This window comes from Squalius cephalus (genome assembly GCF_949319135.1).
Source record: "Squalius cephalus genome assembly, chromosome: 20".
NCBI classification, from domain to species: domain Eukaryota; kingdom Metazoa; phylum Chordata; class Actinopteri; order Cypriniformes; family Leuciscidae; genus Squalius; species Squalius cephalus.
The window spans coordinates 17,953,830-17,981,574 of record NC_137141.1 but is presented as its reverse complement, the minus strand read 5'-3'; the positions used below and the strand labels follow the sequence as shown (position 1 = coordinate 17,981,574).

Below are 27,745 nucleotides of genomic sequence, written 5' to 3'. Positions count from 1 at the left end.
TTTGTTACTATTTTCAGAACCTTGATGTCATTTTTCACAACTCTAGACACAAAACTCACAACCAATGATCAAAATGCACATTTTTCAAAACTCTAACCCTTTTCTCAATTGCTTGGATACAATACACATAAAACTTAGATCATTTGTTCATTCAACAAAAATCACCTGTTCAATATGACACAACTTAACATCAAAGTACTACTATTTCAAAAGATAATTCACACATTACATTTCAAATGAGTGTCTATTCATTTCCTTACAATGATCTAACTATCAATTGATACAACTGCTCAAAATGATAAGAAACTGTTGCATTACTCTTAATGCATAGTTGTATGGAAACAGACAAACAATCTTCCATGTTTACTGTAAATCATGAAAGTTTCAAGATAACGAGATTCATTGTCACCAATTAGCGTGGAGCATGAACCAATTAGACTACAATATCCATGGATGTAGCCTAATATTTGATCATAATGCTTCATCAGACACTGTGTCTACACTCTCAGAAAATAAAGTACATAATTGTACATTTAGGGGTACAATGGCTTGTCACTGGGGCTGTACCCTCAAGGGTACAATATTGTACCTTAACCTTTAAAAGAAACGGTACATATATGTACCTTTTAATGCTTTTTGACACTCAAAAAGCTACATATATGTACCTTGAGGTCCAATAAATAAGCCCTATAGGGTACGTTAGTGTAGATTGTACCTTGGGGAACAGAAATGGACTCCTACTGTACCCCTATTTCTGACAGTGTATGGTCCCAAATACTGTACCACCTTTTCAGACTATTTACAGTATTGACAGTACTGCACTGTATAGATAATCACTCCTGTTTTGTTTCTTACAGTACAAGCAAACAAGTTGAGGAACACTGCATTTGATGTTTTACAGTACTGTCTTTTCTTTTCTATTTCATAGCTAATTATTTTTGCTTTGATTCAAATAAACCTATGTTGTGATTGTACTGTAGTGTTTTGCATCAATATATTACAAACATTGTTCAATGATTCCACTGTAGTATTCTCTCTACTACTGCAGTGCTTTTACAGAGATGTACAGTAGTACTATAATGAAACCTGTATCACTTATTTTGTTCTACAATATTTAATGATTGTACGAACAATGACACAGTGAAACTATCGGTTGGTTGTGTGTGGGTGATCTATAGTTATGTTTCAATGGTATTTCACAGTAAATTTGTTTTTTGAACCAATGATTGTGCAAGTGCAAGATTTCTTTAAAGATGTGAATGCACAATGCAATGTTTTGAACATTAGATAGCCTGTGTTACAAGTGATAACCGTTTTGAGTTTTGTGTCTAGAGTTTTGAAAAATGACATCAAGGTTCTGAAAATAGTAGCAAAGTGATTGTAAAAAACTGTAATAAACTTATTTTCACAGTCTTAAGATGACAAAAGCTAGACGAAATGTTGCAATGAGTTTGAATGACACGTCTCTATGAATAGGATAGGCTACCTGATCAAATTGAATGCCTTGTTGCTTGATTTTAGTGTTCTGTTTTTTTGTGATTGACTCTGTACCTTCAAATAAAACTTTTTTCAATTATTCCTTAAAAAGGTTGTTTAAAATAAACAAGAATTTTTAATAAAACTTCTTGTGAGCTTATTGGGAACAGGGGTGTGCTTAAAGGGTACAAAACGTACCCATTAAGCACAGCCAGACTTTTTATATTTAATGATGTACATCTTAATTGAAATACTTTTGTCATTTAAAATAAAATGAAATATTATAGTGTGAGAGATTAATATTTTATTTTAAAATAACTTCTTGTACTAAAACCAATATCTTGTGCACTAAAAATGTCTCAATGTAGATTTTGGTGAGCTTAATAGGTACGTTTACCCTATACTTTTTTGAGTAGCTTACTTGATATACCCCGAAAGAATGGAAGTAATGTGACAACATGCCCCTACATGTAAGGGGCACATTGTGACCATATGATATGACCAATTAAAATGTTATCTGATCTAATCAAAAAAATATACAAGACAAACTAAAATATTTTGTCAATAAAATACAATTATTAACTTTTTCATATAAAATAATGGCATTTTTTAATAATTAAAAAAATAGGCTATATATTTTGAGTTTGACAACAAATTTACACCGCAAAACACAGCTATACAGCATAGTTAAAAACATAATAATTAATCATTTCTGAACATTGACTCTCAGTCTTTATTCACCTTTTTCTAGAATAGAATTACCTGTTTGCAAGTTTTTTAAAGCTGATAGCGAGTCTGTATGGCTATTTTTCCTGTATCTGGCTGCTTAGACCCATCTGTGAAAATTTGAATATATCCATAATAGCTATCCACATACATCATAGCTAATTGCCCACTAGCTCCCTTGTTACTTTTAATTTTTCACAGAGTGTATATCTATCTCTGGGGCTGGTAACATCCAAGGAGGATGAGGTGGATAGACCACTGATGGACTCTCCATGTTTGCAGTTTGCTATACCAATTTTCCCTGCTTTTTCTTGCACATTCCCACCAAAACAATCTCTTTTACTTTTTGCCTGTTCCCTTCTTTTTGCTGGGTGTCACTTTTTTTTAAATCCCTAATGGAAAAAATACTTCCGGAACCAACACCGCTAAAAAAAGTGGGCAGGAGCTGTTGCACTCCATAGAAGAGGACACAGTAAGCTAGGCTGATTTTAGGCTGAGTTGACTTTTTTCCCGATGAGGGAAGAGGGTGAATGGACCAAGGTTCACTGATGAATATGATAATGAATGTTTGAATATTTGTTGAAAATACGTTTTAAAATTGAAGTTAATCACACCATGTCAAATGTCAGACCACTTACCAAGACTAAAGTCAAACTCCAAGAAACTGAAACAGTTGATCACAGTGAAAACCAATTTTTACATTCAAGCACTTACTGTAGAACAGTTTTCAAGAGGAATGAAAAATGTTTAACATGCATTTATGACAGTGATTGAAATACAATTGGGTGAAGATTACAATTGCTGATGTTGTTTAGTTTTTGAATTCTCAGAAATATTATCTGTCCCTATAAATTGCACACAGCCTACACCTTATTTTGTGCATATGGCTCATTTAAAAACTTGGTGACTTAAACGGCAACATGTGCACAGATTAACATGCCTGAGACACATATCTGTACTAACTAAAATAAAAGTATAATTCCTGGTCATTAGAAAATGAAAGTGAAAGCAAAGTGACGTAAAGCCAAAGTATGGAAACCCATACTTAGGAATATGTCCTCTGCATTTAACCCATCCAAGTTAGTGAACATGTAAGCATGCATGACATCAGATCTAATATTATAAACTTCAAAATTCATTGCAACAACCAATCATTTTATGCAATTTATGTGCTGTCTTTCTATCACATTTACAAAAACTAAACATCATCAGAACAATTGTAAGTGTAGTGAAGAAATACAGGCAAACAGATGCACAATTGAGAACCTCATAGCATGAGCCAACAGAACCGTTCCAGGAAAATTCATATTAAACTCATCTATCGTCTCTTCTCTCTTTACTTCTCCCTCTAAATCTCAGCTTTTCTCTTTTACAACATTTGGTATCACCTCAATTGCCCATAAAAGAGATTTATTGATGTTCCACCCATGGATATGACATTACACAGATACAGAACAGTAAACATTTATAATGTTTCACAAAACCTGAAAATATATAACACTAGAACAAGACACAGTCACATTCAATTCAATCATTAAAATCTGTCTAGAGAAGTTTGAGCAGTTACAATCTTGCTGCTGAATGCATTCAAATATGAGTCCTGCTTGGTGAACGTGATTTCACCTAATAAAACATCCTCGTTGATCCTGGAACAACGTTCCAATCAACCAATCAGATTTAAGGGATAGGTTTACAGTTAATGTAGCCTCAATCAAGTTTAGGCTTACAACCAGGGTTAGGTGCTTCTACATCAGTGTTATTCATCATTTCCCTCTGATTTTAGGATAAGTATGGGTAGGGATAGGGTTAGACCTATGTTTTTGGACAGGATCAAAAAATGTTGATCCAGGAACATGTCTTACTTGGCAAAATCACTGCGACCGAGCATGCTTACACATGGTTATATATTTTAGATTTTATAATGGAATTCTGTCAATCAGAACAGTATGGTACATAAAGTATGGGGGTATAAGGGAATAAGGGATCTGTTGTGTTTGATTCCCACTATTACAGATAAGGCAAACCTTTTCCCAGGGACTGACAAAGATGTTCTGCCTGGCAAGGATACAAGCACTCAGTCCTAGATGATTACACTATAACCTCATTACTAAATCATGAAATGGGTGTAATCTTGAAATGTGGATGCTTTTTCTATTGGGAATGCACTTTAAAATTAATTGATGTATTGTACCAGAGCCCCTTTATCATACAAAATTATTAATCTCATCAATCATGTCTTTATGTGACAGACAGATGAGTTATCGGGCCTGACACCGGATCAACAATCTGAACAGATATTCATTTAGTGTATTTCACAAGCACACATATGAAGGTGACATTTATGTCTCTTTCGCAATTTTATTTAATGCTCTTTTTGAGTTTAAACATTGTATAATATTAATAGTTTCTGAAAACGACATATTTGATAGAACATTTCAGACAATGTATATTTCTGCTGGTTGTGTGTGTGTGTGTGTGTGCACTCGTTTGAAAGGATGAGTCACAAAAATAAGCCCCAGAAAAATTAAAAACTCCTGCACAGTTTTGTTTGTCCAGTGGATATTACCGGTTTTCCCCTTTTAGGCTGCAGCCTGACAATATAAGCTGACAGGTATATTCAGATTTATTGTGGGTTTTAGCTTGTATCATGCTAGACATTAGGGCTAGCATTAGGGCTTAGCTAGCTGCAATTTCCAGGCATTTGTACACTGGCAGTACCTCCAATCTTAGCTCTGTGCCTCAAGGAAGAAGAGATAATGTTTTAAATGCAAGTGTTGCCTTCGCCTAATTCATTCCTTATAGCTTTCATTGTGTTTGAGTGAAAAAAAGCTACATAGCTCACAAACCTTCTGCTGCCTTTTCCTTATATAGTCAACCAGGTTTAGCAGAGTTTTGCAAATTTAAAACATAATCAGTGTGCATAACATACCTCAATGTTACAACAAGGATTAGAAGGATTCAGTCCGGATAAATCAAATGGGTTAGTCACAACTTCCTTCCTTGGACCAATCAGAATCCACACCATTCAATCGTAGAACAAGTTAACATAAATACATTTTCAATACATTTATGTACTTTTATTTCCACATTTCCACCATATATATATCATCTGTCACTGGAGTGGAAGTCAACGTTGATCTAAGCTAAACACTGGTTTTGATGTCCAGATTAATTAAGCAATAAGTCCAATTACACAGAATTGTTTCTGAGCCTAAAAGATGTCCGTGACACATCAGTGTTCATGGTGGACATTGGAAAGTGTTCATAGCTGTCTTCGATTGGCTGAAAATGACAGTGTAGCACCACGGAGGACACATCCTTGCGGAAGTTGCTGTTGAGGAAGCCATAGATGATGGGGTTGATGCAGGTGGAACTCATGGCCAGCAGATGACAGAGTGAAAACAGCAGATTGTGGTAACACACAGGCAGCGCCTCCTGGTGCCAGTCCGCCACCACATTAAAGGCATTTAATGGCAGCCAGCACACAGCAAATGCAACCACCAAAGTGGCAAGCATAACATTTATGCGTTTGCTGTGCATCACACGCCTGTTTTCGTCTTCTCGATTGCGGCTGCACTGGCGCTCCAGCATGCGTTGTCTGCGTCGCAGCCGCAGGAAAATGCGAAGGTAGCAGAGAAGCATGAGGAGCACCGGGAAGCAGTACTGGAATAGTAACAGGCTGGTGGTGTAGACTAGTTTGTGCTGCTGAGAAGGCCAGACTTCCAGACACGCCTGTAGCTGGCTAAGCGGCGCTGGAAGCAGACTGTATGGCTCGCTGCTGAGCATGTGGAATGCCAGGAAAGGTAATGATGTTACGCAGGCCAACAGCCACACAATCAAGACGGCTATGTACGCCTGTGGGACGCTCGGCTTCCAGCCAGATGGATGCAGTATGAGCTGGTGCCTTTCAAGTGCAATCAAAACCAGAGACAGAACTGAAACTGTCACCGACACACACTGCACAAATGGCATTAGGCGACATAGCAGCCCACCGAAGATCCAGTGATCCATAAGAGTGTAAACCACAGTGAAGGGAAGGCAGAACACACTCACCAGGATGTCAGAAACCGAAAGGTTGGCAATGAGGATGCTAGTGACGTTAGGAGGGTCCCGCTGGTGCATAATAATGCAAATGAGGAGGATGTTACCAAGCAAGCCCAAAATAAGCACCAGGCAGTAGCATAACACGAGTGTAAGTGTCATGGCACTTGATTGCCAGCAGGGGACGTCAAGCAGGAACAAACTACTGTTGCTTTGATTGAGGGTGAGGGTGGAGTTTAAGAGCGCCTGCCACCACGGCATGTCAAAGAGAGCCGACGGCATTGGCCACCTCAGGATAGCGCCATCTTGGGAGTCTGAAAATAACAAAAAGGAGCATCTAAATTAGATGTGCACTCCCCTAGGGCACTCCACATGCATTTCAGCTGCTGTGATACTATAGAGACTATAGTGGTTATTTTAGAAATAATGAGGACATAAAGTGAAAGAATGTTAAAGGTGATTTTAAGACAAGAGTTTTACTTAATCCCAAACAGTGACTCTTACAGAGCGCTATTATCAGTTCTTCTGAGACCTTTATATCTATGGGTTAAGAGAGAGAGCTGGGTTGACACCTTAGATAAAAAAAAAGGACAAACTCTTTGTTATTTGACTTTTTCTGTAGTTGGACATAATGGGAAAGAGATAAAGGAGAAGTGTGTGGGAGGAGTGATACTGTGACCCTGCTGAGGGATTTGCAGTGCATCCAATTATAGATGTTCCTTTGGGGGTGGCCATTGATCCGGGACCTGCAATTGCTCATAATATAAGAACACAATCAGACCATTTCAGCAAAGTATCCACAGAGTGTCTTGGAGACTGTAGTGTTTTATTTGTGTGTTTCTTGGGTTGCCAGGCTTGCAGACGGGTCTCATAGTGTCATAGTGTTCTATGGAGAATCTATAGATGCTCTGAATACACACACACTAACACACATTTATCTCACTGAAGCCACTGTTCTTGATTTACTCTTAGCAGTGTCTGAAAAGCGCCTCACATTCCATCGATCAACAATCTAAATTCTTAAAGGGATAGTTCACCTAAAAATGAAAAATCTATCATTAACTCACTTCAGTGGAATCAGTTTGTCGCGCCAACTTAGTGCTTTGCTGTCAGAGAGAAAAGGAATCACAGGGGACAGAAGGTTTGCTCTTGCCTATTTCTATGGGAAATCTTATATAAATTATATAGAATATATTTAGTCAATATTAAATCCAGCAGATATTGAATAAAATGTAGTGTCCCATTCGTTGGCAACTGTATAAACATTGCCCACATGGCACAAAGTGCTGACGATTCCGGAATTTTGGTCAAATAAATGATATTTTTGCTGTGTAAATACAATATCCATCAAATGGTTATATATATATATATATGTAAATATACATGACTGTAACGGCAAGAGAAAGCAATAATAATAATAATTACATTTATATAGCGCTTTATGGAAGGGGGAATCTCCTCAACCACCACCAATGTGCAGCATCCATCCGATGATGCGACGGCAGCCATATTGCGCCAGAATGAACACCACACACACGCTTATTGGTGGAGTGGACGGAGACAGCCAATCATTATATATTAGGAGGCCATGAAGATGGACAGAGACCAATGGCCAATGGGCAAATTTGGCATTAAATCCCTAATTTTTTTCCTCAAAAGACATCCTGGTATTTTTAATGACCACAGAGAGTCAGCTGAAAGACGGTGCTTTTTGACAGTATAGTGTCCACATCACTATACTGGGGCGTAAGGACACACACAGACCACTGGGTGAGTGAGCACCCCCTGCTGGCCTCACTAACACCTCTTCCAGCAGTAACCTAGTTTTCCCCAGGAGGTCTCCCATCCAGATACTAACCAGGCTCAACCCTGCTTAGATTCAGTGGGCAACCAATCTTGGGCTACAGGGTGATATGGCTGCTGGCTTGTTGTGGGAAAAACAGTTAAAACATATCGATCACTGTAATGGTAAAGTTACGGCCAATCCCAACTTGGAAAATCATCTATCAAAGCGATCTTTTTTATGATAATTCATAATTACGGTAATTTCAGCAGCATGTTGAGGCAGCATTAGGCAGGATGTTTACACTGCTCTTTTCCATACAATAAAAAGGAATGATAACCATGTCAAGCTCCAAATCAGGAAAAAATCACCATAATTTTTTTTTTTAATAAAACTAAAGAATGAAATTGAAGTCATTATTCATTATACTGAAAAGAGCAGCATCAGCATTCTTCTTTAGTATTCCACCACATATGGGTGAGTAACTGATGAAAGCAGTTGATCACTACAATTTGCGTGAAATCATTATGTGGAGAGACTGATTGTGTTGCCCTGTTGTAAATCATGTAAAAGAGCCATTAGCTTTGCTCACTATATGCCAGCTGAACTCAGAATAGGTTAGTCTAAGGTAGAGAGGCATTCTTAGCTTTTGACTATGAAACAATGAGCATAACCATCCTTTATTTGCGCAACAAATTACATTTTCATGCTTGGCTGTAGTTGTGGCTCTGTCTTTATCTCTCTTTGTTGGTCTCTCTCTATCTCGCTCTCTCAATCAGAGGATAGACATAATGAGATAATTTTGGACTTCCTGTTGTAATTGTGCTTCATTTAATTATATTATAATATTAGAATTCTCTCATCGTCAAACATATCTGCAACTTGGCAAACAAAGAAACAAGATGAGATGAAAATCAGTTTGTTATGGTTAAATGTGTGGTTGTTTCCAGACAAACAGTTAAATAATAATTTCACACTTTTAGCATAATTTGGTTAAATTACAGATTGGAAATAATGCTCTAAAAATATTATGCAATGTTGGTTGATAATCATTTCATGCAGTAAACAGTGAAGTGCTTTGATTATTGAGTGAATATTTCACTCTTTGGTTAGATTATCAGTTTTTGAAATGAAATATGTTATAATGGATTTTTAAAAAATAATTTTTTAATATTTTTTTTTCAAAAATAAACTACGAAGGCCTAAAACAGTTTTCAGGTCATTTTAATGTGTTTAAAAAAAAGTTGAAATCTGTTAATCTGATAAAAGTGCCTGTAACACGTGCACAAGTGGTCGCTACCCTGACTTACAGCTGATATCCTTTTCTTTTATATCATCAAATGTTATTATTCTTCACCTGTGATAGGACTCGGAGGGTGAGAAAGTCACATTATCCTCCAGCACTTTCTCTCTGTCAGTCTCATTATTTTCTCTCCCTTTCATAATCATCCCAATCTCACATCATCTCTATTCTTATCCTACAGGTGTGGATTTTCCCTTAGGCAGTTTTACATGTCACACTGACCAAACTGTAACATATTCACATCTGCACTCACACTCATATACTGACCATAATACAAAACCTGAGCTGTAGATTATGTAGATGATATTGAAGCCTGGTGCCTGATGTGGTTAGTTATTTACTTAAATACTTAGTACATGATTTTCATTTTCAAAACAATCACAGATGCTGTTGTGCTGACCTCTGAACTCCTTTTCAAGGACCTTTGGTCAAGGGCAATTGTAAATTTCCGTCAGAAAATCCTCTCACACGTAACACATAGCATTATGGTCATATATCCCATTTGTGTGAAGTGACTTATCAGAAGCAGAACATCCATATAAAGGTAAAACATTTGACCCTGAGATATAGCTTTTCAGTCTGAATCAGATATGATCCAAATAAAGCTTTTTTCGAATTCTGCCCGCCTGCACAAACATACTGATCTGAGGAGGTGTGTGTGCATTTATGTGTGCAAGGGAGAAAATTGCCTGTGTGTCCTCACTTCATGGCAACACCAAAGAGCTGCAGTCTATGTCAACATGTCCAATAGAGGACTGTGGGTTACTTCAAGCTTTTCACAACCTATTCCGAACAACTATGTTTGCATGTGCATGTATGGCTGATGTGGGCTGCAATATCAATGTCTCCAATATGGAAGTGAAACTGATCAGATATAATATACTAAATAGAACACAACCTTTCCAACTTAAAGAGACAAAAGAATCCACAGAGGCTTAAAATCATCGTGTCCTCTTCACAGACAATCAAACTTAAAACACACGAAGATGCTCTACAGATTAATTAAACTGTGAGCCTGATACATTCATAAATTCAGTCTGTTTCTCATCTTTGAAACAAGGATTTATAAAATAAACAGTTACACGTTTAAATTATTGTATTCAAATGATCATTTATTATTACTGAATAGCTATATAATGTAGAAACATGCATTTTTCTGTGTATATAGCAGAACTCACCTGTCTTCTACAGCAGATTGCTGTCAGGCAGTCGGGGGAATAAACACTCTGATTCAGTCAACTCCAGGTGTTCTACCTCAATGTTCATCTCTCTCTCTTTCTCTCTCTCTCTCTCTCTCTCTCTCTCTCTCTCTCTGGGCTTCTTCTGAGCCCACATCCTTGCAATGTGCCGTCTCTGTAGTAACTATTCTGCTGGGCTTCACACTGTAAGCATAACCCCATGCGAATGCACTGTGTTTACTGCCCACGTGTGACATGAACCATGTACTGCATCAGGTTCTTTTGGATACACTCTATAAAACACATTCAGGTCCCTTTAACACGTATTTTCCTCAAAAATACACTAGCACAAATGTATGCTCATTGGCCCACGGTACATTTAAAGGTAGGGAAGGCTATGTTTTTCAAAAACACTCTTGGTTATACTGGTTGAAACTCTCTTCACATCCTGATAGCAATCAATAATGAAATGTCGTAACCGTAATTAAGACAAGATGGCAACCCCGTTTTAGAACTATTCATGTCCTCAGACTCGAATTTATGCGTTTCAATGGCAACACTATCAACGCTGAAATGAATCCGCAGCAGTCATGTGTAACATGGAACATTATTATTGTAATGTTATGTGCTTTGAGGCATTTAACAGTCTCTCATGACGCTTTGCAGACCCTGCTCATGTGTTTTTGAGGAGGTGCTTTGGGGAGCGCTGTGAAGGGACGGTTGGATCTACCTTTAAGGTCCTGTTTACACTTGGTATTAAGACTGCAATCTTGCATTATTACCCCACCCTGTTTTGATGTAAAGTAAATGGAGTCGAGGAGTCAAGACAGTAAAGTTGGAGTCGGAATCGAATCGAACACCTCTAGGCTCGGGTATGCACTACGTCTACACTACGATTTGGTCGATTGGATCACAAGTGGACGACGCTAAAAACAAGTGTAAACGGGGTCTAAAACGTTTTGAGCTTGTCAACTTTCGACCACTTCCAGAGGTAGTCGAAAACACATTTGACTGGATTGCTTTCGTAGTGTAGATGCTCTGCATAATTTGTAAGTTGCGAATGTTCTGCATACCCGATAAGTTGGGAATAAGTTGGCGAATGCTCTGCATACCCGAGCCTAGAGGTGTTCGATTCCAGGTTTTTTGGAGTCGAATCCGACTCCCGACTCCAACCAAATTCACTCTCCTGTTCGAGTTTACTGTCTTGACTCCTCAACTCCATTTACTTTACATCAAAACAGGGTGGGTAATAATGCAAGTTTGCAGTTTTTATGACACATGTACTTGCATTTGTTTTCCGACATGAAGCTTTAAATTCCTCTTATTAAAACAACACACTTTTTGGCTGAACTTTCAAATTAGTCCAATTTAGCAATGACATTACCTTGAAATGATGAGTAGCTATCGATGTCATTACCTGTTGCCAATGCCTAATTTTAGAGAGGGAAAAGTCACGAGAAATAGCCGTGATCGAATATTATGCCAGAAATAAACGAGAAAGAAGGTATTCTTTAATCAATTAATCTAATTATAGCCTACTGGTCGGGTGTTGGCACTAAATGCACATGATCATTGTCTTACAATTTCCTGAGACTGGCAAGCGCAGCTTCCAAATCCTCAGTAGCCTACTCACCTTGCTGGATCTGTCTGCTGGTTGTTTACACCTGGCCACTTCATGCGTTTTCTGTGATTGGATAGCTCAGACCAGGTGTAAATACCCTCCAAAACGCATTTGAGACGGATTTAAATCCGATCGCTCAAACCACTTCAGGAGGTTGTCTGGGCTGCATTCCAGATGAAACTGTAAAGTGTAAATGCATCTACAATGCTAAAAAATAAATGTGTGAGAGCGTGTTATAGGCTACATGTCATGTTATAGCCAGATGTGACGGCGCTACTGCAGCACGCATCACCGCAGATGGGCATCTATTCGTCAAGTCAGCCAGCGCGTGCAAACTATCACAAATTAAAGTGAAAGTAAGTCGCAGACACTAAACACACAATCATCTTCATTAAAAGTAAAGAAACGAAATGATCTTACCAGTACTGTTGCCGTTCTCTCCTATTGCACTGATGATCAATAAAATGCAGCTCATATCTGTTGCTTTCGGTGACGTGAACTCCATTAAATCTGCATATAGTGCGGGAACTGAACATTGGATTTATATCCGTTTTGCAAAAACACATTTAAGTGACCAGGTGTAAATGGAATCGTTTTTATAAATCAGATAGCTATTTGATCAGTAAATATACATGAAGTGACCAGGTTTAAACAGGCCCTTCGACATAGTTAACCACCAGATTAACCAGTTAACCTCCTGTCCTGTCAATCCTCAAGACGAAGGGCATCTCAGGAACAGCACTCCAATGGTTCAAGTCTTACTTCTCAGGTAGATGTCATGGAGGGGTGAGGTGTCTAAGTGGGGTCCCTCAGGGCTCAGTGCTTTGACCACTTCTCTTCTCCATCTACATGTCAAGTCAAGTCAAGTCAAGTATATTTGTATAGCGCTTTTCACAATACAGATTGTATCAAAGCAGCTTCACAGTATTAAATTAAAATAATACAACAAGGTTTGTTTCTAGTGGAATTTATTGATTGATAAAATTTAATTAAATATCCCCAAAATATCCCCAACTGAGCAAGCCAAAGGCAACACTAGGATGTCATGTCATCACTAGGATCTGTCATTCAGAAACATGGTTTTTCCTATCACTGCTATGCTGATGACACACAACTCTAACTCTCCTTCCAACCAGGTAGATGCTCGCATCTCAGTAACAGAAATTTCTTGCTGGATGAAGGACCACCTCCTTCAACTAAACCTTGCGAAGACAGAATTGTTTGTGGTCTCGGCCAGCCCAACACTTCCTCACAACTTCTCCATTCAGCTATAGGTTCGTCAACTATAACTCCATCCAGGGCATCCAGAAACCTTGGAGTTGTGATTGATGATCATTTGAACTTCACAGACCACAATACTAGAACTGCCCGGTCCTGCAGATTTGCCTTATACAACATTAGGAAGATCAGGCCCTTCCTATCGGAGCATGCTACACAACTCCTTGTCCAGCCCGGTCTCACCCCAAAACGTCACATACTGACGCGTCTTGACCAAACGGCAATATACGACGAAAAGGGTACCCCTAAAACGTCCATATGAGACGAAGACATAAGCGCACCAGCAGCGCCTCTTAGCGGTACCCTAACGCATACCTAAACCTACCCATAACCCGAATAGTCACATACGGACGTTTTAGGGGTACCCTTTTCGTCGTATATTGCCGTTTGGTCAAGACGCGTCAGTATGTGACGTTTGGGGGTGAGACTGTGTTGCCTTGTCCAAGCTCTTGTTCTATCCAGACTGGACTATTGTAAGGCTCTCTTGGCAGGCCTTCCAGCATGGCCTTCTCTGCAACTTATCCAGAATGCTGCAGCAAGAGTGGTCTTTAAAGGGATAGTTCACCCAAAAATGAAAATTCTGTCAGTAATTACTTGTTCCAACCCCGTAAGACTTTCGTTCATCTTCGGAAGACAAATTAAGATATTTTTGATGAAATCTGAGAGCTGGATCACTCTTCCATAGGCTACTAAGGGATCGAAACTTGCCGGTCCAGAAAAGTTAGAAAAGACATTGTTAAAATAGTCCAAGTGACTACAGTGGTTCAACCTTAAGTTTATCAAGCGACGAGAATACTTTTTGTGTGCGAAAACAAAACAAAAATAAGACTTTTATTCAACTATTCATTTTCATTTGTGTGGGACAGCGTTTGTGTGTAACAGCGCAGCGCTTCTGTGTTGTACGTCACATGCATCACATACATGACCAGCGTCGGCCAATAGTGAGCCTACGTGGTGACGTACAACCCAGACACGCTGCGCTGTTACTCTATGTGAATTCATTCAGTAACACTGCGTTACAATCCTATGGTTACAATGTACCCTATTAGAAATATGCTATTATATTCTATACTTTTATTAATTTTATTGAGAAAACGTGAGAAAAAGGTGAATAAAGACTGAGAGTCAATGTTCAGAAATTACTAATTATTTATTTGTTTTGAATTATGTTGTATAGCTGCTGTGTTCGTAGTCAAAACTCAAAAATGAGTTTATATTTAATTTAAAAATTGCCATTATTTTATATGAAAGAGTTTTTTAATTGTATTTTATTTAGAAAATATTTTAGTTTGTCTTGTATATTTTTTTATTAGATCAGATAACATTTTAAGCTGTCATATGTCATGTTACAATGTGCCCCTCACATGTTACAATGTACCCCACCTATGGGGCATGTTGTCACATTTCACTTCCATTCTTTCGGGGTATATCCAGAAAAAAGTATATATGATGTTTTATTAACAAGGTTCGGGAGGAGCAGGTGCAAATAATTAACCCAATTAGCACAAGTGGAGATCAATCAGTAATCAACTCAGGACAATATAAATAACAGCAGAACCCACCTCTGTTCCTTGACAGTTTATTCAGCATCCCACCTCCACCCCATCTCCTCACTTTTAGTTCCATCTCTTCACTTCTAGTTCCATCTATACCAACGAGGGGAGTACTCTGGGTTCGGGCAGAAATTCCGAGCTCGGAGCCCTCCACCCGGACAGCACGCCAAATACGCATAACCTTTACCGTAATAATTATATGTAGATGTTAACTCGTGAAACTGTATTAATAAAACAAAACCACATAATTGTACTAGACATGTGGGAAATTAATGTGGGGAAAAATAAATACTCTGAACCATAAGTAGATTTACACAAACTGAGAAAGTCAAAAAGCGTTACTTTGTGCCCCGCTCTCCCCTATTTCAAGTTTCTGTAGGCTACGCGAATCAATGTTTCTGATTTACATGCAGTTCATTTTGCTTCATAAACAGTTTCAGTTTGAATGTCTTGCCGTTTCTGACCACTAAGTGGCGGTGTCGCATAATAATTTTGTTGCTCATTGATTCCTTTATTTTATTCTAAAATTTAACTTGAGAATTTCTTTACTTGAGAGATTTGTAGCTGTTTATGGAAATAATGTTTGTAATACCCAAGACACATTTGTTAATGTATATCGGTATTCCTTTCCCTTTATAGACCACACACATCTACACACACTTATAAAACCTCGTAAAGCCTGTGTACTGCTGTGTTGTGTGCAGCCAAAGATTGACAACAAATACACCTCCTTTGCATGGAACGGATCAAATCCAGTGTGTTCTGACGACACCCCATTGAGGAAGGCTATCTATAAACCATCAACTTATACAGTCCAACCTATTCAGTCCTACTATCGAACACTGCGGGGATTGAGAATCAAACCTGCGACCTCTCTGAACATTAGGCCACTACTTCTGTATCTTTGCAGTATACTGCTATACTGTTCTGGTCTAACACTGTTTTCATAAATGCTCAAACAACCACAAATGCATGCTCAGGTATGTTTATTTTATTAAGCCTCATTTATATATCACCTCATTCAACAGGTTAAAGCTTTGCATTAAATTTATTAAATACATTTAAGTATTTTTGCTGTTCAGGATGTTTGGATTATTCACTGTCGTCAGCTGACTCTTTAAAGTCATCCGAAATGACTTAAGTTGAGTCATAAATGACTTCAGGTGAGTCAGAAACGACTTCAGAGGAATGATGCTCACTGGGATGTCCATCACTGCTGAAACACACACATAGACCCGGTCATCTATAAGTTATATGTCTGCATATTGCCATTTCTCAAACCATTGCACAAAGCACTAGTGCTTCTTGAAAACGGCACATGCAATACACAGATGCATACATTTCATTGATTTTCAAAATGGCATAATAAGACTTTACTGCCGGATTTTGATTTTGATTTTGCAAGAGACATATTTTCTGTAAAGGTTGTTACATGGATGGTTCTTCTTCAGGCTCTCTGTGGTCATTCCAAGTGAATGCTCCAAAGTTATCATGATATATTTTAGCGATGGATTCAGTGGTGGTGGTGGAATCAGCAATGGATTCAGCGGTGATGAAATAAGACCTGCCCAGACAGCCCGGTCTCACCCCAAAACGTCATGTACTGACGGGTCTTGACCATACGGCAACATACGACGAAAAGGGTACCCCTAAAACGTCCATATGAGACGAAGACATAAGCGCACCAGCAGCGCCTCCTAGCGGTACCCTAACGCATACCTAAACCTACCCATAACCCGAATCGTCACATATGGACGTTTTAGGGGTACCCTTTTCGTCGTATGTTGCCGTATGGTCAAGACCCGTCAGTATGTGACGTTTTTGTGTTAGCCCAGACATTTGCACAAAAAAAGTATAAAGAAAGAATAGAGTGTCATAATTTTGGTCATATTCAGTAGAACAAATTTCCTGATTTCTGCGAGAAAGTTGGAAATACATTTTCTCTATAAATGTGAAAGTGATGTGGGCTATATTTAAATAATAATAATTTAATATAGTGCCTTTCGTGCACTAAAGCCATTTTATGCAAACAGAAAAAACAAATAAGAAAAAGATAATTGAAGAACACAGTCATGCATCACAGCAAAATTTCCACAACCATCACAATATAATTATTTTATAATAAACAAAAATTGAACAGGGAAATGAGATGTGTGCAAATGTACCGTTCACAACAGATGATTCCATAGTCCACACAGACACACATTTCAACTTCGTTCCCCCATTCAGAGTAAAATTCGTGGAGATTTCCATCAGAGTCAGTACAACCTGAATCAATTATAGAAATGCACCTCAAATATTACTTATCTATCCAGGATTATAAATACACACAAACACAGAAATACTATTTCATTTGATCTCATGAGAAAACTTGTACTTTCAGTGCATACATTTGTGGATTCATTTATACGGGCCTGCTGCTACTAAATCAGTGTCCAGATGAAATGTGCCAAAAACAAGTTTTTCAAACATTAGTGAACGTAATGCTTAAAGGGATAAAAAGCCACACAAATCTTCAAACCACTGGAATAGCCGTTGATGGGTCTCTGAACCCAATGGGCATTTAAGCCCTCCTACCACAGCAGCATCTCTCTGGCTTTAATAGGACGTGCTGACAATTTCTGAATCAATCAATCGATCGATAAATTAATCAATCAGTCAATCGTAGAGTTTGTCTCTGCAATCATATATTTAACGGTTTGCAAAAATGTGAGCATAGTTACATTTTTCCCAATAGACAAGGTAGTAACATCACCTGGGCTGTCAGTGGTATCTGTAGGGTTCACTGTTTCTAATCTGCAGGCATTACCGCAGACCACTGCTGTAAGCAACACAATCAGTCTCAACTGAAAGAGAGGACAAATAGAGATTAACATGGATTTATTTGACATGACATTTGATGTAAATATAGTATATGCTGCAAAGTATATACAAAAATCAACATAATAAAGGCAATCTAAAAATATATATTTGCATTTTAAATAACAAATGCATAACTGGAGACATATGAACTCTACCAAATACATCTACAACATACAGCACATAAGACCCATGAATGAAATACTGTTTCTCCCCCATATAGGTTCCTTGAAAATCACATTGTATCATATTAAAGAAGAAAACACAGAATATTCAGTACCAGAAGAGACCCCAAAACAGCATATTGTTAAAGCGACCCCATAAACCTGCTGTTTAGGATAAAAATTGTACAGTACCATTATGGCGAGATGTGGTGAGCAATACGAGAAGACTGGTCAATCAAACACCAACAGGCACTTTAGGAAAACTCTTGAAATGCTACAATAAATACTATCTCTAAATTCACGTACGTGACGTATAGTCTTTTCCTCCAACCAGTGAACAGCAGCTTTATGCTGGCATGAATGGGTAAACCCCACCCCCATTTTCTACTTCAATTGGTCTACTTAGTTACTTTGCACCTGCAATTGTTACAAAACAGCACTTATCCAAAACCAAATTATTTGCATTGGTGGGGTCAGTTTAGATATTATACAAATTGATCTTGGATAAATATTTCTAAGAACTGGTTGAGGGTGTGAATGCAAAGTGCTTGATTAAAATTTTTGGTGGCTTTACAAACAAATGACTTGATAAAAACCTAAAATATCCACTGCACGAATCAAACTTCCATCAACAAATTAGAAGAAAATTCATTGTAACTATACTGTAAAAATATTTTCATGATTTGTTATCACAATTTTTTTTATTTTGTCAAATCAGCTTAGATAATTCATTTGGTTCAGATAACATAATATTTTTAGATTCTGTTGATTAAACTAATCTCCATTGTATTAACTCAAATTTTTAATTTCACTGAACTCAAAATTTTAAGGCAACCTGGTTACTTACTTTTTTTTAAAGCTGCAGTCCGTAACTTTTTTGGGTTAAAAATTATTCAAAATAACATTTTGAGTAAGTATAACCAGCCAGTGTTCAAAACTATCTGCTTGCTTTAGCTCGATTCAAAACGGTAAGCTTGTAATAATGTTTTTAATTCCAGTGGTACTGGTGGATTTCCGCGGGAAATTCGAGCATGTCTTTGAGTCATTACGTCACATCTGTACATGTGTCTCGGCTAGTATAGGCTATATTGCGTGTGAGGATGTTGGAGGTGGAGATTTATAGCCTTTTCTCACAGCACTTGATATAATTATAATTTAACTTATCAGTTTGATGGTGTATTCAGAAAGGTTCAAACGACAATCAGCAGTGACAACTGGAGATTCACCCGTCGTAAAATGCAAAAACATGCAAAAAAAGAGACTGCAACCGGGCCCATGTGAAAACAAGGAAAAATATCGGAAGGGCATTATATGTAGTCACGCAATGCTGATGTTGTTAACATTAACAATTTGAGAACAAAGTATAATTTGCACAGTTTGATGTGATATGATAAGCGATCATTCGATTTAATCAGTGTTATTACTGCAATGCTTTTTTTCCCTTAGTTGGTCAGAGCAAAAGTGGATGTTACTTGTAAGTTGTACAGATGACATTTTCCAGTGAAAATTCTTATTTTGGTCATACTTCCAAAAAGTAGAATCTGTGATTCTGAATGACAGTATCCACACCGGCGCGGAGACTGACAGCCGCACATTCTCCTCAAAACATTGGATTCATGAGCCGAGGCACAACCCACGTAAAGTTGATTATTCCGTGAACAACTGCAATTGCAGATTTTGAACAAAGATGGCTACAAAGAGGAAAAACTACGGACTGCAGCTTTTTAGTTTAATCAACAATCATTTTTTACAGTGTAGAATTATTTTGCTTTGTACAGGTCAAAACCTCTGTCTGAACTCAAATCTTCTTCACGCTTCTGTACAGTATGTTCAGCCCAGTTTCTTCTTTGAATGGTGTAGAGTTGAGGTGGCCTGGGCACACAAGACCTCACCCATGCACTGCTTGCACACAAATGGCTATAGGCTAAGGTTTATATAAAAAAAAGTTGTTTAATTTAACAGAAATAAAAGCAATAATGATTAGCAATTAGAATTTAGCCATTAGCATCATTGTTGGAGTTTTACATTTCCATTCATTTCATTCAAAGGTAAAATTATCCAGTTCTCTGCAATGAAACAATTAGGCCTAAATTCGATTCAGTGAAAAACCAACACACACTTCTCTTAAGGACTATATGCGCTGACTTCAAAAGTCTTTTCTCTGCAGTCTTTTCCTGCAATAATTGAACAGCAATTTATATTGTATGGTGGAATAAACAGGTGAAACCATTGTGTATTGATTCTAGCTTTCAAATCTCATTCACACTAATTAATATTCAACAATATTATTGATTTGCCTGCATTGACACCAACTGAACTGAGCTGGACGATGACATCACTGTTTTCTCCAGAGCGGTTGTATAGATAAATTAACTAAATTAATAATATTTTTTACAACAGAAATGAACCATCACTGAACAAACTTAAGCTGGACCATGACACTATTTTCTTCTAGAGCTGCTGCGCCGAAACAAACTTTGCCCATTTCCCTGTTGAAAATGTGGGTTGAACATCCAATCACTTTACTGCTTTTTTTTTTTTTGGTGGTAAAATGGAGAAAAATTAATCTCCCCCTCTTCCCACCAAAGGTCTGTTGACATCCAATGTTTTTTTTTTTTTTGCATCAATGCTGGTGTGGGTGTGTTTGTCTGATTAAAGAGAACCACAAATAAATGTGCACAGTTCTGTGTTCATATCAGTTATAAAAAAGTATTTCTTCTGCAAACAGGTAACATATGACTATAGTCAAATGTTACCTGTTTGCAGAAGAAATACTTTTTTATAACTGATATGAATATTCAAATAAAGTAAACTGGAAGAACTGTGCAAATTTATTTGTGGTTCTCTTTAATCAGATTAGGGATTCTGAGAATGTAACTAACACATAATGAATCTAACACACGTTTCAGTCACATGGTAATTAAAACCATTAAATTGCTGAAGAAAGAATAAGAACTTTATACGCACGCACGCACGCACACGCACGCACGCACACACACACACACACACACACACAGACACATATATATAAATGACTTATAACAAAATCTATGAATACAGTTTTATCTAACACATTTATAAGGCCATCCAGATTTTTTGCATACGTAATGTTTTCAGTTGCTTTTTCATTATTTGTAAATTAAAATGTATTTATTTTTTTTGTATGAAAGGTACTGATGAATCATGATTTGTTCATGAAAGCATTTTATGTATTTTTTACACATAAATTTGAGACGGACAAACTTAAATCCAAATACATCATTTTATTGTATAATCATTTCATTCAGTTTTTCAACAAGACAGTGCTAACAGGTATAAAGCAGACAGTCTACTAATACCCTAAAACTCTAATGAGAGTTAGTTGACATGTAGGTGCAGCGTTAGTCAACATAATGTCTAAAGGAGACCAGAAAAATAATGTTAACAAACTTAATAAAAACCATACAGATATATTTTAAAAATAAGACAAAAAATTAAAAAAAAATTAAAAATAATAATAAAAATGAAAAAACACACACACTCAAAAAAATGATTCTTGCCACTAATTGAATTTAAGCAAACAATTTAAATGAAATATATTTAAAAATGTATAAAATAACTATTATTGTTGCGAATTACTCTTACACAACATGAATGTAATGGATTCAAGTCAAAACTGATCAAATTACATAAACTATACTTGATTTGTTGCCATAAGGGGCAAATGTAGATGTGGCGCATGCGCACTAGAGTAAAAAAAAAAAAAAAAACTCTGAACTTGGCGCAGGCGGCAACAGTCGTTGGAGGTGCGATACAAGACTCAGCGTCAGCAGATGTGGAATATTCGACAAGGTAAGATATTTTCTATATTTTAAATGATTTCGACTTAATCTATTATTTTTTTTATAAATGTAACAGTTAATCGATCTAATTTAATTAATATCTTAGTTTCGCCGTGACTGCACTTCAGACGAATGAACTTTTTCGGCCTTTCCAGTTAACCTATAACGTTAAAGAGTAAATTAATGTTAATTGATATTTTTGAAGATTTATTGTCGACTGACTAACTTATGTGCATCATGTTTGCATTTAGGCAGATTACTCGTATGATTTTTGACTTGCATTTTACTTTGTATTATGCCAAAACATTGCACTAACACAGTCAATCGAACGTAGGCCTAACGTACGTTATATGAAGGTTTATACAATTGTATAGGATTTCTCATTAAAACAAATATCTTAAAAATATTTGTAACTTTGATCATAAAGCCTACGGTCGACGTCGACTGACTAACGTGTATGTGCGTCATTTTTAATAACAACTTGTCATCTCGACGTGAGTTAGGCCTACATTTTACTTTGCTTGAAAAATCATTTGAATATGCCAAAACGTTGCACAAACATACTTAATCTAACGTTACCGTTTATGAAAGTTATATGCAAAGGTTTATAGGATTCCATTAAGTGGAGCATGCTTTCTTTTTTTTCATGCTGAGTTTTAATTTCATTACAAACAAATAAAACTATTTGTCTTTGCTATTTTAGAGTTCTCATCGCTGTGACACTATTCCAACATTTCTGGCTCCGGTTTGGCACAATCACTCAATTACGGTAGGCCTATGTGTATTTTTTTGCTTTGTAATAAAATTAAACTTGACCTATTTAATTTCTTTACAAAGGTGTGATGTCTGTTGTTTTCTCTCTCTTTTTGAATTTCAGATGTGAGTTTTGGGAATGTGGCAATGTAAAGTTTGAATTATCCAGTAGGTATGAGTTATTGAAACATTCTAAGCTTAAACATGGATATTTTGGGCTGAGTTTCAGGCATCGTTGTGTATACAGTAATTGTCCTTGCACTTTTAGGACAATTGGTGTCTGATTTACCTACCAGGTGGCCTGCACTGTTCACAGTAAATGAAGTAAGTGTTATTGATATTTACACAGCAATAAATTGTAAATTACAATGAATTCCTCCACAGTAGGCCTATATTTCATGCCCATCTTTTATTCCCCCCTTTTTTTTTTGCAGAATTCATAAACTGTGCCACTTCTGTCAAAGTTCTTGGCGCAGTTGGACAGATACACTGTTAATCTACACAAGCTTTGCAGCAACAAAGGTGGTGCTTCTGGACAGAAGATATCACGCATTATGGCAATTACAGACAAGGTGTGGTCAACTGCGTTTTATTTTTTATATATCGTTTATATCTAATTACAAATATTGTGTATATATATATATATATATATATATATATGTGTGTATATATATATATGTGTGTATATATATATGTGTGTATGTATATATATATATATATATATATATATATATATATATATATATATATATATATATATATTAGGGCTGTCAATCGATTAATTTTTTTAATCGCGATTAATCGCATATTGTCATGAGTTAACTCGCGATTAATCGCATTTAATCGCACATTTTTTTAATTGTTCTAAATGTACCTTAAATTAATACTTTTCAAGTTTGTAATACTCTAATCAACGTGGGCATGGATAAATATAGATGCTTTATGCAAATGTATGTTTATTATTGAAACCATAGTCAATATAGAGCATAAGGATGAGATGTTTCAAAGGTCACAGATGTTTTTCAAAGAACTTGTTCATGTCTATTAGACACGTAGAAAGAACAAAAAAATGGCAGGTTCCCATTACTTCTCTTTCTTTGCACTGAGCAATTTACTAATACAAACATGTTTAGATTTTTGCATGACAGGGCAGCTCTTCTGAAAATGCTAAATGTACATTTATTATTTATTAGCCTATTACATTGTAGTTTGTCTCTCTCTGTGCCCATTTTGATGAAGCTAAATTCTCAATAAAACTGTTTTCATTGGTATATTTTACTGTTTCTGTTGTCAAACAACGGAATGAATTTGAAATGGTGACTGAAACGCGACCCATTAAGACATAACCAGCTCTCCCTTCCAAGATGTTAAGTTAATCTGCACAAAAATTCTGATAATCGAGCCGTCGTCTGGTGAAATCAAATTCACATAAGATAAAGACAATATCTGTGCTCTGATTTCGGCTATAGCCTACTTGTAAAAATAGAGAAGCAACATAATATCTGTGCTTAACTGAGTTAAAGCGCTGCTCCTCCGCGCGAGACGCAGAGAGAGAGAGAGAGAGAGCGAGCGAGAGAGAGAGAGAGGTGCGCGCGCGCGCGTGCTGAGAGAGCAGTACCGGCGGTACCGGTAGATTCTCAGAAACTAAATAAGGTTTGGGCGCTTTGTTGAAGGGAAAAAATCGCTAAAGGGGTCTGCAATGTCGCTAAGTTAGCAACACTGTGTATCTCCATTTCTCCAACTAGGGGTTGGGCCACGGGTCAAACAGAAAATACGCGCTGCGTTAATCGCACGTTAAAAAAATTAGTGCCGTTAATATGATTTTGCGTTAACGCGTTATTAACGCGCTAACTTTGACAGCCCTAATATATATATATATATGTATGTGTATATATAAAAGAAATACTATAATAAGTGTTTTTTATATTGTCATAATTTTCAGTGTGATGACATACACATCAAACGAGACTGTGTCATAAAAAGTCTGTGTGTACTTCAATGAGGACATTACAACACTCGTCAAAGAAATTGAGGTTTGTATATGTACTTTTTGTAATGACCTAATCCTATTGCCAGCCTGTATGTTACCAATATTTCAGTGAAACTGAACAAGGTGTTAATTATTATTTGATTGTTTGTCTTTTGTTTTGGCTTAGGACTGCAATCCTGAAGAAGCTGAGAGAGGAATTTCTGAGACCACTCTGGGGCTTTTTGTGATCCGTAAAGAATGTGCTGGTGCTGAGGACAAGCCAGAGGATGTTGGAGTAGTGATATAGGGTCTGCAGCGGCTTCAGCCCTTAATGAGTGTTTCCTTTGGATTGGTAATGCTGTTCGGACTGATCTACGCTCTCAACTTAAGCTACCCTCAGAGTCTCAAATTCATGTTTGAATTCTTTCAAAAGGTACTGATGAATTTGGATGGCAGCAAACTTTCCCCAAAGGTTCAGGCACAATGCAGTGAATAGGACATTCACTTCTTGCCTAGATGTTTCCAACAACTGAAGGGAGATTAAGAACTTTAAAAACGTAAACTTTTAAGACAGGGATGCCCTGAAAGGAATTTTTCGACGGACTGATGACACTAACTCCAGCATGCAAGAAACTGCACCTAATGCACCATTTGTGCTATTGACTCAGTCCAGGAACTTATCTGATGACTTGTTTTGCAGCAGAGCCGAGACTGTTATAGTCAAGATAGAACAGTTCTTGGCTTCAGGTTTTTTTGTTCCTGTGTTCTGCTGAAATTCAGCTTCAGAGAGCTTACACAGAGTTCAGCAACAGTGTAATGATACTTAATCCAGCACCAAAACTTAAGATTGGACATTCTTGGTGGAGATCTTCTTTAGCTATGCAGCATACTCCACGGATAGCTTGATCAGGCAGTGAGTAGGACACTTAATTCTTGCCTAAATGTTGAAATGTGAAACATGTTAAATGTAAAAGATTGTTTTAGGAAGATGGGTACCAATTACATTCAAGTTTACATTTATTATTATTTTTTTATCCAAGTGTCCTGATTGTTTATTTGTTCTACAAATATTTAGGAAGATGGGTACCAATTGGATTCGTGTTTTAAAATCCTGATCAGAAGAAAGCACAAACTAATTACTATGCAGTGATATCAAAATGTTTACCTTGAAAATGTTAAAAAAGAATGTCTGATATTGAAATTTGGATCCCTGTTACTTGGTTTAAAACTAAAAAGTGTAACATGAGTAATAACCATAGAAAGTACAGTTTGGAGGGATGCATAAAACTGTTGCATTAATTTGTAAAGTGCTGTATTATGTCCTGCTTGGATTTTATTGTTTCTTTTGTCAGACTGGGTGTTTCTTTTGACATAGGGAGCAATTGCACACAATAAATCTTTGAAAATTGAACATGTTTTTGACCGTTTTTCAATAGAATTAAGGAAATGTAAGATAGTTATATAAAGCAAGTAACAACAATTTATTTAAAATGAGTAAAGTGTATTTAATACACAATCTTAAATCACAGTTCATCATTTTACATAACAATTATTTAATTCATTCACGTCAACTGAACATGATGTTGAAGCTTAAATAAAATTGTAACTTTTACGTTGGATTTATGTGATTAAATTGGATGGAAAATTGACATGTAATTGAAATACATAAGTTTTAACTTTTGGGGTTAAATATTTTTTTGAGTGCAACATACAAAAACTTAAACTAAAATTAAAATGAAAACAGAAAATATTATACATTTTTGAAATATTAACAAAAAATGTAATAATATATCAATGATGCTAATATATATATATTTTTTATATGTTACATGTTGTATATTGTTTTTTTATAGTTAGATTTAGGGTCGGATGAGTTTAAACATCAACATAATAATGTTTGTAACATGCTCTTCAAATTGAAAATCTTATTCGAGCATGCCATTATGACAGAATTATACCCCAACTCATTTCATGACGATAATTATACCCCAACTAATTTCATGACGATAAAATTCCCATTCCTTGTTTAGTTGTGTATTAAAGACTTAAATTCCTGTAAAAAAAAAAACTCTTTGAATGAACATAAAAAAATCATGGAAAGGATTTCCACATGATTAACTTGCTTTATTTCAGCATTATGCAATTCTGTTATTCCAATTTAATGTACTTACGTTGGGTCAACTTAATTTATTGAGGTTGATTCAACTTATTTACTATGGTTGGGCACAGCTTAATTTAATAGTGTCAGCCCAACTAATTTGTAATGTTTTGGACCAACTAATTTACTTAATTTGCATTCAACTTAATTAAATATAGTTGAATCCAACTTATTTTACAGTAGTACAATTACACTAGTTAATAAAGTTGATCCAATCTATGCAATTTAAGTTAGCCTAACAAAAGTGATTAATGCTGAAAGAGAGCCATTTAATCATGTAGAAATCCTTTCCATGATTTAATTACATTAATTCAAAGAATAGCTTGTGAGTGTTCAAAATAAATAAATAAATAAATAAATAAATTTTGTTCACTTAAATTAAAACCACTTTGCGAAGTTTAATGCATGTATAGTGTATACTGAGTGCCCACAGCCCTAATCTAAACACAGTTGCCACTCTTCTGCATAATGATAACCACAAAATTCAAAAACATTACAGAAAGTCCTCTAAGTTTCTATAACTGAATTTTAAACACTAACATTAACTAACAACATCTTTCCATTTACAGAAAAACACATAAAATAACACTTTAATCCCTAAATTTACCCTCTGCAGTCACTTGCAAAGCATGCTGGGAACTACAGATCCACTGCCCAGTTAGTTGTCAACAAAAATGATTCATGTAGTTTTCACACAAATTAATTAAGTAAACTTCAGTTTTAAATATATTAGGTTGATTGAACACAATTAAATTAAGTTGTGACAAAATATTAAACAATCGTGTTACTTTAGCTTATTTTAATTCATTAACGAACAAGAGGCAAACATTTTTTTTTGAGTGTTTTCATTTACATTAACTAAGTCAAATAAAAGTTTTAAAAAACAATTAAGTAAGGCTATAAATTATTGTGCTTAGCGTGCACATCATATGTTCTCTATGTCGTAAATACAGGTCTAAATATTTATGTAAAGCATGAAAAATACATTGTAGTGAATGGAGCACAAACAACCTAAAACCAGTGGAAAAAGTCAGTTATGTTACTGAACTCAAGCTAGAGACA

General features: G+C 36.4%; 1 protein-coding gene and 3 long non-coding RNA genes across 6 annotated transcripts; 1 reads left to right on the top strand and 3 right to left on the bottom strand.

Moving 5' to 3' along the window:
* Nucleotides 1-5,271: 5,271 nt before the first annotated feature.
* On the bottom strand, nt 5,272-12,608 carry npy4r (neuropeptide Y receptor Y4). 3 transcript variants are annotated; one of them, XM_079854041.1, is made up of 3 exons: nt 12,549-12,608; nt 10,508-10,711; nt 5,272-6,557 (listed from the first exon to the last, which is right to left on the bottom strand). In XM_079854041.1, exon 3 carries the CDS (start codon nt 6,523-6,525, stop codon nt 5,392-5,394), a length of 1,134 nt encoding a protein of 377 aa, XP_079710167.1. In that variant the 5' UTR covers nt 6,526-6,557; nt 10,508-10,711; nt 12,549-12,608; the 3' UTR covers nt 5,272-5,391. The 3 variants fall into 3 exon arrangements, with proteins under 3 accessions (XP_079710167.1, XP_079710166.1, XP_079710168.1); XM_079854040.1 differs by lacking the exon at nt 12,549-12,608 and adding an exon at nt 12,089-12,155; XM_079854042.1 differs by lacking the exon at nt 12,549-12,608 and adding an exon at nt 11,295-11,347.
* A 3,443-nt stretch (nt 12,609-16,051) lies between these two features.
* On the bottom strand, nt 16,052-16,477 carry LOC307148472. The gene is made up of 2 exons (XR_013819456.1): nt 16,392-16,477; nt 16,052-16,175 (listed from the first exon to the last, which is right to left on the bottom strand). It is a non-coding gene; the product is annotated as an uncharacterized lncRNA (long non-coding RNA).
* Nucleotides 16,476-18,264, bottom strand: LOC307148471. The gene is made up of 4 exons (XR_013819455.1): nt 18,175-18,264; nt 17,715-17,805; nt 17,125-17,227; nt 16,476-16,523 (listed from the first exon to the last, which is right to left on the bottom strand). It is a non-coding gene; the product is annotated as an uncharacterized lncRNA (long non-coding RNA).
* Nucleotides 18,265-21,706: 3,442 nt separating this feature from the next.
* Nucleotides 21,707-25,934, top strand: LOC307148473. The gene is made up of 7 exons (XR_013819457.1): nt 21,707-21,813; nt 22,507-22,572; nt 22,681-22,728; nt 22,825-22,880; nt 22,991-23,128; nt 24,499-24,589; nt 24,713-25,934. It is a non-coding gene; the product is annotated as an uncharacterized lncRNA (long non-coding RNA).
* The last annotated feature ends 1,811 nt before the right edge of the window (nt 25,935-27,745 follow it).